Genomic DNA, 13624 nt, shown 5'->3' with positions numbered 1-13624 from the left:
AGCGGCGCCTATAGTCTCACTCTGCTATGGAGGTAAGACAAAAATGAAGATAATGAATGATGCTTTTTTTGGAGAGAATGCACAAGGTCGGTAAATTCTTATATCACATTGAATAAAGTAACCATATTAAACGATTTGAAACGCCACATAACAAATGTTAGTGCACGAAATACGATGTTGTGCGATATAACGAGTAATGCTGTTATAACTATTGAAGCTTCAGCCTCGAACATTTAAACGCAATAAGTAAAATGATGCAATAACATCATAAATGTCTCAATATGATTTCATTACAAAATATCTATCTACTCGGTATAGAAAACAATGTAAAAATGTGCAAAACCTCTTGAAAAATCAACAAGTCTTATAGAATTTTATATTTCATACGATTGCTCGCAGAGCAAAACACATCAAAATGTATGAAATGACACTGTCCCTTTTGCGTAGATTAAAGTCGAGGTACATAAATGAAGATTTGTGGAACATAAAATTGAAGAGTCATGAGTGAGCAAGGAATGATTTGATGAAAGTATTCTCCCTAGGTACTGTATTGTCGATAAGGAATAAGTTCATAAATCTGTTCCATTTTCCGAGTCATAGTCTAATCTCTCCAGACTCTCTGATTCAGTCAAATTTTCGTCAGGTTCCTGAAATAGGACAAGATTTGTTTCTTTTACGCTGGTCCCAGAAGCACCTTCTTCGTCTTTCGCGGTATCACTGCTATTCGTTCTTTTTCTAGGACGTTCGAGTGTCGAACAAGCACTGTTGCTAGTGGCAGATGCCATCACTGCGGACGTCAAGGCTGCTACCGTTGGTCCCATGGTTCCTGGTGGGAGCTCTGGGATTCCTCCACCAAGACTGGTTTCTAACACACCATCTTGTCTTTGAACATGGATGATGTCCTCTTCGCCACCCTGGCCGATTTTGACTGTCATTACACATGGCGCAGGAGGGGCGGGAAGACCTGGTGTGGCTGGACCGTTCAGACCCGACGAAGCTACTGCTGCTGCTACATTTGAAGCCTGATTTTGTGATGATGATGCCATTGGGCTTATGACCTGAAGCAGCTTGACAACCGCCCTCAAGTCTTGGCTCAGGTTGGAAACATCTCTGCTCAGGTTGGATACCTTGTGTCAAGAATAATCATTTATAAATGTAATAAGCCAGTTCACGGTTAGCTCATGATCAACTTTTCTCAAATGACCTTTGTGATTTTTCATTAGGATAAACACTATCATTTTCAAATGTAGATGTTGCGTAAGCTTTACCGGTAGAGTATTCAAATTCTAAGAACAAAGAGCATTGTATACACCAGGTGACTAGAATAGTACATCGGGATAAAGTTTGGAAATCTGTTTTATTGTCTGCCTTTGGCACATTTGACTATTGTTTATGCTACTGTCAAACACCAGTAATTATGAAGGCTCTATTTATTACTCTTCAGCTTGGATGAGATAAAATGAATATTTTGAAAGGAACACATGAATAATCATCAAATCACAAATGCCTATGTCAGTGAATTTGAAAGCCACCTTCACGGTTTATCTCAAATGACCTCTTTCTGCTCGTGTGCAGTTTACAACCGTGAACAGGCTCATTGTATAAACATTGTACTAATCTACAATGTAAAAGGAAGTAAAAACCAAAATGTTAGGTTAAAAAATCTCAATAGCTTTAATGAAAGACTGCATATAACATTTCAAAGAAAGTCAGGAGACACTCACTGGGGAGCATTTCTTCAAATAATTCTTAAGAAGAAGTTGTAATATCTGAAGAGAAAATTCAATACCTGTTTGTCAAGACGTTCCACACTGTTTCTGGTGTACTCAAGTTCATGCCTAAGATCTTCTTGATAAAGGGAATCGGATGAATTTGATCTCGTATGATCTGCTTGAAAGAAAATGGAAGTTTAATGGTGGGCAATTCATTCATATTAACGATTCATCGATGTGGTACATTTACCTAAAACATTACAGGAAACCAATCATGTCTGGAGAAAATGACAAAATTGTTTTTACATACAGAAGGTTCCTAAAATGGAAGGCTTATACGAAATATAATCTCATCTAACGATTATTGGCGAGACTTTTTAAACACACAGAGCGGAGAATAACCTTCAAATAAGAATGCGGCAACGGAAGACAACCCATCGTAATCAAAAGAGTAAATCCTTTTTTTTGTCTGCCTAAGTTTAGTTTTTTGTCAAGTTCTATTTCAATTGCCAGCTCATACTTTTTATCCAAATTCTACTCTGATGGGTAAAAGAAATCAGTATTCTTAGTAACTCTTTGGTGAGTTGACTTCACATTTCGAAATGTAAATACATATAGAAAACAAGGGACAAAACAATTTATAGACGATCAGATGGTGTCTGTAAGGAGTTCCATAATTAGGAACAATTAGGCCTACCTTGGGATAACTGTGGGGCTGTATAGCTGGTTCTCATACGGCTTTCACCAACTAATGGCTGACGAGGAGTTAAGGTTAGACTGCGATGCCTTGATGCTGCCGAATGGACATTACTTCGAGCTGCTGGGAAGTCAAAGGTATGTCGTTTAAATGGACTTCCTTCGTCTTCTACACCGTCAACGACCCTTGTAAAATGAAGGAAAAATAGTCACATGCATGTTGAACTTTAATCATGTTAATTCATAGTCTGTCATGTTTGCGTTTCTCAAACTGTAGCTACTTTATGAATCTATCGGTAAATTCGGCATGACTCTACGAAAGACTAGTTGATTTTTTTTGTTGTGTTAATAAGGACTTTTAACTCAGAGTTTTTGTCAAAATGTTATCAAGAAATCCAGTATCGCTTTGTTAGAAGACAATGGAAAATCTCATTTGGAATCATAGAATGTTCCAGTTGTCCTTAAGTGATCCGTAACCTCTGAAGCGATTTGCGATGGACCATCCCTTAAATACCCGGTATGAGGCAAAGTCATTAATTGTAGTGTTATCCAGTATGGTCAGTGTTCAGTATGACCAGTGTTCAGTTTGGTCAGTGTTCAGTATGGTCATTGTTCAGTATGGTCAGTGTTCAGTATGGCCAGTGTTCAATATGGCCAGTGTTCAGTATGGTCAGTGTTCAGTATGGCCAGTGTTCAGTATGGTCAGTGTTCAGTATGGCCAGTGTTCAGTATGGTCATTGTTCAGTATGGTCAGTGTACAGTATGGTCAATGTTCAATATGGCCAGTGTTCAGTATGGTCAGTGTTCAATATGGCCAGTGTTCAGTATGGTCAGTGTTCAGTATGGTCAGTGTTCAGTATGACCAGTGTTCAGTATGACCAGTGTTATTCAGTATGGTCAGTGTTCAGTATGGTCAGAGTTCAGTATGGTCATTGTTCAGTATGGTCAGTGTTCAGTATGGTCAGTGTACAGTATGGTCAGTGTTCAGTATTGTCAGTGTTCAGTATGGCCAGTGTTCAGTATGACCAGTGTTCAGTTTTGTCAGTGTTCAGTATGGTCATTGTTCAGTATGGTCAGTGTTCAGTATGGTCAGTGTACAGTATGGCCAGTGTTCAGTATGGTAAGTGTTCAATATGGCCAGTGTTCAGTATGGTCAGTGTTCAGTATGGTCAGTGTTCAGTATGGCCAGTGTTCAATATGGCCAGTGTTTAGTATGGTCAATGTTCAATATGGCCAGTGTTCAGTATGGTCAGTGTTCAATATGGCCAGTGCTCAGTATGTTCAGTATGGTCAGTGTTCAGTATGGTCAATGTTCAATATGGTCAGTGTTCAGTATGGTCATTGTTCAGTATGGTCATTGTTCAGTATGGCCAGTGTTCAGTATGGTCAGTGTTCAGTATGGTCAGTGTTCAGTATGGTCAGTGTACAGTATGGCCAGTGTTCAGTATGGTAAGTGTTCAATATGGCCAGTGTTCAGTATGGTCAGTGTTCAATATGGCCAGTGTTCAGTATGGTCAGTGTTCAGTATGGTCAGTGTTCAGTATGGTCAATGTTCAATATGGTCAGTGTTCAGTATGGTCATTGTTCAGTATGGTCATTGTTCAGTATGGCCAGTGTTCAGTATGGTCAGTGTTCAGTATGGTCAGTGTTCAGTATGACCAGTGTTCAGTATGACCAGTGTTATTCAGTATGGTCAGTGTTCAGTATGGTCAGTGTTCAGTTTGGTCAGTGTTCAGTATGACCAGTGTTCAGTTTGGTCAGTGTTCAGTATGGTCATTGTTCAGTATGACCAGTGTTCAGTATGACCAGTGTTATTCAGTATGGTCAGTGTTCAGTATGGTCAGTGTTCAGTTTGGTCAGTGTTCAGTATGACCAGTGTTCAGTTTGGTCAGTGTTCAGTATGGTCAGTGTTCAGTATGGTCAGTGTTCAGTATGGCCAGTGTTCAATATGGCCAGTGTTTAGTATGGTCAATGTTCAATATGGCCAGTGTTCAGTATGGTCAGTGTTCAATATGGCCAGTGTTCAGTATGGTCAGTGTTCAGTATGGTCAGTGTTCAGTATGGTCAATGTTCAATATGGCCAGTGTTCAGTATGGTCAGTGTTCAGTATGGCTAGTGTTCAGTATGGTCAATGTTCAATATGGCCAGTGTTCAGTATGGTCAGTGTTCAGTATGGTCAGTGTTCAGTATGACCAGTGTTCAATATGACCAGTGTTCAGTATGACCAGTGTTATTCAGTATGGTCAGTGTTCAGTATGGTCAGAGTTCAGTATGGTCATTGTTCAGTATGGTCAGTGTTCAGTATGGTCAGTGTACAGTATGGTCAGTGTTCAGTATTGTCAGTGTTCAGTATGGCCAGTGTTCAGTATGACCAGTGTTGAGTTTTGTCAGTGTTCAATATGGTCATTGTTCAGTATGGTCAGTGTTCAATATGGTCATTGTTCAGTATGGTCAGTGTTCAGATTGGTAATTGTTCAGTATGGTCAGTGTACAGTATGGTCAATGTTCAATATGGCCAGTGTTCAGTATTGTCAGTGTTCAATATGGCCAGTGTACAGTATGGTCAGTGTTCAGTATTGTCAGTGTTCAGTATGGCCAGTGTTCAGTATGACCAGTGTTGAGTTTTGTCAGTGTTCAATATGGTCATTGTTCAGTATGGTCAGTGTTCAGTATGGTCATTGTTCAGTATGGTCAGTGTTCAGATTGGTCATTGTTCAGTATGGTCAGTGTACAGTATGGTCAATGTTCAATATGGCCAGTGTTCAGTATGGTCAGTGTTCAATATGGCCAGTGTTCAGTATGGTCAGTGTTCAGTATGGTCAATGTTCAATATGGCCAGTGTTCAGTATGGTCAGTGTTCAATATGGCCAGTGTTCAGTATGGTCAGTGTTCAATATGGCCAGTGTTCAGTATGGCTAGTGTTCAGTATGGTCAATGTTCAATATGGCCAGTGTTCAGTATGGTCAGTGTTCAATATGGCCAGTGTTCAGTATGGTCAGTGTTTAGTATGGCCAGTGTTCAGTATGGCCAGTGTTCAGTATGGTCAGTGTTCAGTATGGTCAGTGTTCAGTATGGTCAGTGTTCAGTATGACCAGTGTTCAGTATAGTCAGTGTTCAGTAATACCAGTGTTCAGTGTGGTCGGTGTTCAGAATGGTCAGTAGCTGTAAACCTGTACCTCAAGACTAACGTCAGAGACATATTGCACTATTGAACTTTCAGTTTAGACTAATGATATGTTTTTAAGATATCTAAGATCCAAACCAAGGTGTTATAGCACGGGAGATCCCAATGGGTGTGGCATCTGAAAAAATATCAACTTTTTATCAAACAAGCTATGGATAAAAGATTACTCGATTTAAGATACTTCGTGGATGAATGACCAATAGAATTATCGCCTGCAAGTAAAATCTAAAGAAACTCTTTGGTCCAGTTTCAATAAAGATGGTTAATGGTTTATTGCAATGAAATTTGAAAGTAACGTCATTATGTATATAAAAAAAAATCATGCCTATTGACAGGCAAAGAACATTTTTTTTCAAAAGTAGATTTATCCCTGGCTTCTGACAACTCGTTTTATGAAACAGACCTTGGTGGTAGCTATAATTATACCTCCAAATGGGTTTTGATGGCAGACACTAATAGCATTTCTATTAAGGAACATTTTGTAAGAGTGGTTAAAATGGTTATACCTTGGACTAAGATCCGGTGGCACAGATGTGGCTATGGAGTTGCTAACATCGAGTAACATATGCCTGTTCTCCATGCCATCTTCTCCCGTATCAGTCGATGAATCTCGGGTCTGTTTCGATGTTCCGACTTCGTCTTCGTCACGGACTTCAGAGATCGACGTTAATCTCGTGTTGCGCCCGCTGTTGTTCGTTTCGCAGTACGAATATTTTTCTTCTGCCTGTTGAAAATACGGACCAATTAAATGACGATTTGTTTGAAAGAGATAATATCGAAAGAGTACGCAAAAAGCTGAATAAAAATCATAAGAAATATGAAATTCCTCAGGTTGCTGGCTTAATAGAGTGCGTTGTAACCCATCGCTCTTCAGTTCTTGCAAAATCGACGAATTCCGAAATAAGAGGTCAGACCTTGACTGAAATGCAATTGATAAGTGGTTGTCAATCACTCATTTATTATCATTAAAACAAAATGTATGAGATTAAACAAAATTGATAAAAATTGGTTATATACATATACATACATGTATATACAGATATATGATTAATTACGAAAATTATATCATTACGCAACACGTCAATAACGAAAATAACAATAAAGTGCAATCTATATGTTTTATTCGACACTTGGTGCGGACTCGGTGGTGCGGGAGGCTTTGAAATAGTGGCACTGAAGTATGGGAGGTGAGAATAAACAAATGAAAATTGAAAAAAAACTAATATTTGAGTGAGGTGAGAGTAGACACATGCAATTGCATCGTGAGGCATTTAAACCAGAAAGTATAAATTTGTTGCGATTTGTTCTTTTATCTTTTCATATTTGTCTGTGCATACTCTATTCACTACAGCCATTATAACTGAGCCCAGCCTAGATGGTTATTAGACTTGTTTTCATGTAGGTAATGTATATCATGTGCATTGGTACCTCCATTTATCTTAAGATAGCTTGGTAGTTTCGATTGCAAATAAAGATTAATTTCAGTAGGAGTGTTTTTGCAACTGATAAAGAAAAGAAATGAACATCGGTCATACGACACCGACAAACTGGCCAGGTTTGTCGGCTTAAACCTAATACATCCCCGGAAGTAACACAAAAGATGGAACATATACAAGAGGCAAGACTGTGTAATCGAAAAAAAGAATGAAAACGTAATTCTATTCGTACATGTGGTTCGAGGGGGTAAGGACTAACTTATCGTGTATGAGGTTTGAGTAAAAATAGAGGTTGATTGAAATAAAGAACTGAAATGATAATAAACCAAGATCAGATGCAACTATTCTAGTTGGCTGGTACGGCAGGCATGTGGCTCTAGTGAAAGGAGTCAACTCACTCTGGCTCGCTTTCTCCATCTTCGAAGGAACTTCTTCATTTTCTGAGCTTTATCCGCAGGGTAATCTGGATCAGGAGGGTTTTGTGTGGAGCTCCAATATTGCTGAAAAAAGGGGAGCAATAGATGTCGTGCTATACTTGAAAAAATACAGATTTACTTCCCTTTTCTCCATCATTTACTCCATTTTCGTTTTAAAAAACCCGGGAGAATGTTCCCTCTTCTTTATTTTATTTTTCTCTTGCACCAAACCCATTCATATGAGAGCAAAGAGAGGGGAAGATGAATATAGAAGCATTCATGAAGCCGATTGATTAAAAATCAATTAACGGCGGAAGAAAGATGATATAGAGCGTGAGAGTTGGCAGATTAGGGGATACCTATGAGTTTAGCGAATGATGGATAGAAAAAAAAGATATCTAGCATTGATGCCGGGCACACTTTTTTGTTCATTAACAGCTTCATACGAATATGAATGGGAGAAACATACTTTAGCAATCATGCTGGAATTAAACAATAATGTTCTCCACAAATTAGAACACTCTGCCTTATTCTTAAAGGGGAAATCATTCAAAAAGGTATTACTGGAGATACGTTCTCAGGATTTGCTATTCAACATCACCCGAGGAATGAGATTGAATAGCGTTTATAGATAGTGGACATACAGTATGTAACCAAGCTTTATCCTTTATGGTAGCATATTTTATGAGGAACTACTTATGCTGTTATTTTAAAAGGAAATAAATAATTGATAAGTGGTGAAAAGAAAAAGAGATATAGAATGAGCTTGAATGGGCAAAATTATTGCTTTAAATGGGGTGTATGGTAGTGTAAAGATAAGTGAATTAAATCAATCTGCAGTGTGACCGGCTGAAAATGGTGAGAGATGAGATTGAAATGACTATAATGTGGTGTTTCAACCATTTTGGCAAAAAATGAATCGATTGCACAATTTAGGACAATATAATATTGATAAGCTTCAAATAAATAACTAAAGAGTTAAAATTCAGTCGGTATACAAGGTGAATGGCGTGTGTTTATTGTTCAGTCTTTAAGTTATAAATACCTGCCTGACTCACGGACTTATACGGAGGGGCAAAAGAATGAAAAAAAATTTGAACCTATTCTGTTACTGATTATTATGTAGATAAAGCATACTTACCTCCGAATCATAACCTTCCCGAAGATTAAACGTCAAATCGCGAGATATTTCTTGCTGGAATTTTGATTGGTATTCTGGATAACTAGCCAATACTTCTAAGAGTTCTTGCCTGCATTACGGATGGTATAAATAGTAGAAATGACCAAATTGTATTAGATGTACATGTTATTCAGGGAAACTATTTTACGTGAATATGAAAATATATTGGAGTAAACTATGCGTTATTTTGTTACATGAAATGTCTTGTCATCTCAACTTACACAAGCGCGTAATCATTTATGTTCAAGAGGTTAAAGAATCTCCAATTCATATAGTAAGGATCTCATTTAGAAGACTTAAGTGAACTTACATTCGGATTAAAATCAGAATCCGGATTCAGGAAACCTACACCACGCGCACGTTTATAGATATATAATCTTTGAACATATCATACACTCTAAAAAGGTTTACACAGTATTGGGTTAATTGGGAACATGCCTGCTGGTTGGGTAAAAGATACCTAATATTTGGTAAATTTTACGCAATGTGGTGTTGAAATAGCCTAATATGGGGTGCAAAAATACCCAGCAAACATGCATGTTCCGTTTTTACTCAATATTGGGTAGAATTTTACTCAATGATTTTAGAGTGTAATGATAGTTAAGCAAATATGGAATGAAATAATAAGTTTCTCACAATGGAAACGCATCTAGCTTGTGTGTGATCAGCACTAAACCAGCACTTACCTGGTTACAGACTGAAGGTCACAGTAAGTCAGGGCATGGATGTCGCCACTTGATTGGATGACTGTATCAGTGACGTAAAGGTCACATCCGAACAGATCACCCTTACCTAGGTTAATGGGGAAAAAATAATTAAAAAAAACTTTTGAATGAATCCAAATGTAATATTAAAGAACTCAGTAAAACATTTTCCCGATTATTAAGAAAGTCATTTAAATATTTACCCCTATTATTTTTTAAATAATAAATGCAGTTTTAATTCTGAGTTTGCTTTGGAGGGTAACCTACCTAAAATGGCAACGACCATCCCGTGACGGAGAATTTCCATTGACCCGTTTAACAAGAAGTATATGACGTTGAGGGCGTCTCCTTGGTGGACAATATATTCACCAGGTGCACAGAAACTTGTCTTGATCCGCAACGAGAGTGATCTAGAAAATGGAATCAAAGAAACCAAACTACTCAGCTGGGCCGCATTCTCAAGTCATGATGACTCGTGATGAATCGTCATAATGAGAGATTTTAATAACAGTTGGTTCCCCAAGCAATAATCTTAACTAAATGCCAGGTACAGTTGTGATCTAGGAAAAAAACAGAATCGTGGAGTTTTACTTTCAAGTCTCAGTTAAATGTGCATATTAAATGTTTAAATTAGGTGGTGAAACGAATTGTTGATGTACACGACGTACAGGAATATGTCAATTGTGTACCAGAAAATTCAAAGGAAGAGTGTGGAACGGCTCATCAAACTAGTCTTCCAGTAGAATTACACGCTGACTAATAATCGTTTATCAAGATCCTATACAGATTTGAGGATAATGATTTCAAGAAGTCATTTTGTCAATGATTTGTGTGTTTCATACATACCGTAGGCATCCTTGGCTGGCATCAGCAAATATAGGAAGAGCTAGGAATTCTTTATGAAGGTGCATAGCAATATCGGCTCGTAGCTCCTCAGGGAATGTCTGCAGCATCTGTGATCACGAAGAGGAGAGCAGTTAAAATATGGAAATCCTTAGATTTAGGAGAAAAGTCGGAAAACGAAGTGTAGTAGAAGATGTTCGGAAGCAAAGCAGAAGGTACTGAAGAAATTGAATATCCTATAGGACTTTCTGGGGATGGGACAGCGCATGGACCAAAACGACAAATGGGTGAAATATATATAACACTGACCTCAGCCCAGTGGAGACAAATTGCTTTAGTGTAGTGAGATCCCCAACTCCTCTTTTTTTTAATTATAATTTATTAATCAAGTTTTGACAATTAGCTTTGGTATACCAAATTTACGAATTACTTTCTTGACTTTACCAATAATTTCCCGTAATTTCGATATTCTTATTATCTCAAGAATGCATGTGTTTTCTCATGGTTTTGGTAAGCTTCGACAAATGTTACAGTTCCCAATGCCAATCTGACAAGGTAAACATAAAAAGTAACATCTTTCTGTACATTATTCTGATTCTAGAAAGCTTTCACATTTTCAATTTTGGCGCTATGTCTTCCAAGGAATTGGGACATGAGCAACCGTTGCTCAAGCGAAATGAATGTCTCGTCACCAATTACAGAAGATCGAGTGTTGGCTATGTACCATGATACAATAAATGACATTCTTACCTCTGTTGTATCGATACCCATGTTTATTGACCACGAGGTCATAAAATATTCCTGCATCCGGGTCTTTAAGGCTGGCGGAATGTGGTGGGAGCGTACGAAATCTTTCAGGTCTCTTAGTTTGGTATAGTAGAGAGCGCGTCGAGAGTACATGCGCTGGATGATCGCTGTGACGTTTCCGAAAACCGCAGCGTGGCACAGAGCTAAAGCGAAAGAAATTATAAAATAAATCGTAAGAGTTGAGATAAAATGATATCCTATAATTGAGAACGGCAATCGGTATCAATACATACGCCAGTCCCCATTCATACAGCTGTGTTATACAAAAGATCTAAACGATTCATCCAAATTTTTACCTGTAACATTGTTACGAAATCAAATATATATATAATATCCTTCTTCCGTTCTTTACAAAATATCCAATATTCATTTCAAGACTTCCTTATTGAAAAAGCAATAATATATAGATTAAATAGTTTAATGATATTTTTCTCATACATCGGGGTTTGCTGCTAATTCTGAGTTGAGCGCCGAATTACGAATGTATCATCTAGGTCAATCCATAGAAGCTAATGTTTCGATCGAGTAGGAGTAAGTCAACCTTTTACTCTGTAATCAAACCACCCAGTCATCAATCAGCTCATTAATCAATCAATCAACCATCCAACAAAATAATCAACCGGACTGCAACCAGGCATCCATTGCATCTACCAACTTACACAACCCACGTACTCATCCATTATTGCTTCCGTCAAACTATCTATCCATCCACCCACCCACCCATCCATCCATCCATCCACCCATCCATACATCAATCCATCCGTCCATGTCTCAATCAATCAATCAATAATCAATCAATCAATCAATCAATCAATCAACCAATCAATCATCAATCAATCAATCAATCATCAATCAATCAATCAATCAATCAATCAATCATCAATCAATCAACCAACCAACCAACCAACCAACCAACCAATCAATCAATCAATCAATCAACCAACCAATCAATCAATCAATCAATCAAACAATCAATCAAACAATCAATTACTAAATCAATCATCAATCAATCAATCAATCAATCAATCACAATCAATCAAACAATCAATCAAACAATCAATTAATAAATCAATCATCAACCAATCAATTAATCAATCAGTCAGTCAATGATTAAAGAATCAATCAATCAATCAATCAGTCAGTCAGTCAATGATTAAAGAATCAATCAATCTTGGCAATCAATTAATCAATCAGTCAGTCAGTCAATAATTAAAGAATCAATCAATCTTGGCAATCAATTACCTCCGAGAAACATAACGAGAATAGTGAAAATCTTCTCTGTGTTGGTGTTGGCAGATACGTTGCCAAAGCCTACACTGGTAAGACTACTCAACGTGTAGTATAATGCTGTGATGTATATACTATCGTTCCTCGGACCAGTACTGTTCACCCCTAAAACAGGCATCTTAAGTTGGTCTCCCAAGTCTACGATCCATCCTATTTTTACAGAGAGATCATAGCAAAACAGAAAATAAATTGAACGAATGATATCAGATCATCTCAAAAGGAAGTTGCTATACATTTATACTTATTAGGAACGATAACAGCAGACTTGAGAAGATAATTAAATTTATAAAGCAAGCTACCACTATATAATGGTAAAGTATATCAAGTTTTGTAGCAAAAGTAACAGAAACTTCGAACTTTCCATCGCTTTCATCATTTCCTTCAATCAATATTTAATTGCCTTACTTTAGATAAATAAGCCTAATTCACGAGTCGTCTCTTTGTTTTCCATTCGGTCGGATGTACGTCACATGATCAATACGTTATCTTGGCATCAACTGATCTTATATTATTTCAAATCCAATAAACAATAAATAAATAAATAAGTTCAGTGAACAAAATTTGAAAAGAAATCCATATTGTCCAAAACATTTTTTAATAGCTTAATTGATATTTGAATCAGATCTTGGGATCGACAAGAATAAAAGTAGACAAAATGCTAAATTACCTAAGTCCCATCCATCGTCGTTTTTATTAAGCTCCATTCGACCAATGACAAACCAGATACATGCAAGCCAATGGGCAAGCAGGGCAAACGCGAGCATGAAGAAAGTTAGAACGATAGCACTGTACTGAGAGTATCGCTCAATCTTGTTGAGCAATCGAAGAAGACGAAGTAATCTAGCTAACTTGATGAGTTGAATTGTATCCAACTGTAGGTATAAGATGGTGGATTAAAATAGAAGATAGATATGGAGGGAGAGGTTGTGGGAGGGTTGAGTGGAAGAGATAAGAAAAATAAGGTGTTCATCATTTCATATTGCAAAATGGCTTCTCTCAACTTTTTTGTCTGACAAGTTAATGCAGAAAAGGCCTTATGAAATTTACGTGTTGGGAGGGTTCCATACTTTCCAATGATGCAGAAAGAGTTGCAATCGCTCGCAACTCTAAAAATCATGCGCAACTTGATTTTCAACCAATCAACAGCGCGCATTTGGGACTTGCGTTTGATTTTTTGACTTGCGTTTAAACGCAACCCTTTCTGCAACAGGCCCCAGAACTCGTAACGCTGTATTTGTGCAAGATGAATTGTTTGGGATGTAAATTTTGCTTTGGACTGAAGCAAATCTTTGCTTAAGTTCACAGTAAAAATGTTGTGCGATGGTCAAAACCAGAACACAACAAAACATGCAGTTTCTA

General features: G+C 37.6%; 1 protein-coding gene across 2 annotated transcripts in view; it reads right to left on the bottom strand.

The window, feature by feature from the left end:
* The window catches only part of LOC121429302 (potassium voltage-gated channel subfamily H member 8-like), a 30998-nt gene continuing 17374 nt past the window's right edge, over positions 1-13624 (bottom strand). For both annotated transcript variants that reach the window (XM_041626317.1, XM_041626309.1), the window contains 12 exons: positions 12933-13137; positions 12221-12415; positions 10922-11121; positions 10175-10281; positions 9596-9738; positions 9311-9416; positions 8586-8694; positions 7427-7528; positions 6099-6316; positions 2410-2594; positions 1790-1887; positions 1-1127 (listed from right to left, as the gene is read on the bottom strand). In XM_041626317.1, the coding sequence (XP_041482251.1) occupies positions 570-1127; positions 1790-1887; positions 2410-2594; positions 6099-6316; positions 7427-7528; positions 8586-8694; positions 9311-9416; positions 9596-9738; positions 10175-10281; positions 10922-11121; positions 12221-12415; positions 12933-13137 (2226 nt within the window). In that variant the 3' untranslated portion in view covers positions 1-569. The remainder of the gene's footprint in view (positions 1128-1789; positions 1888-2409; positions 2595-6098; positions 6317-7426; positions 7529-8585; positions 8695-9310; positions 9417-9595; positions 9739-10174; positions 10282-10921; positions 11122-12220; positions 12416-12932; positions 13138-13624) is intronic.

Source organism: Lytechinus variegatus, chromosome 1, assembly GCF_018143015.1.
Source record: "Lytechinus variegatus isolate NC3 chromosome 1, Lvar_3.0, whole genome shotgun sequence".
Taxonomy (NCBI): domain Eukaryota; kingdom Metazoa; phylum Echinodermata; class Echinoidea; order Temnopleuroida; family Toxopneustidae; genus Lytechinus; species Lytechinus variegatus.
The sequence above is the reverse complement of the archived record's forward strand: the minus strand, read 5'-3'. Positions and strand labels throughout refer to the sequence as shown.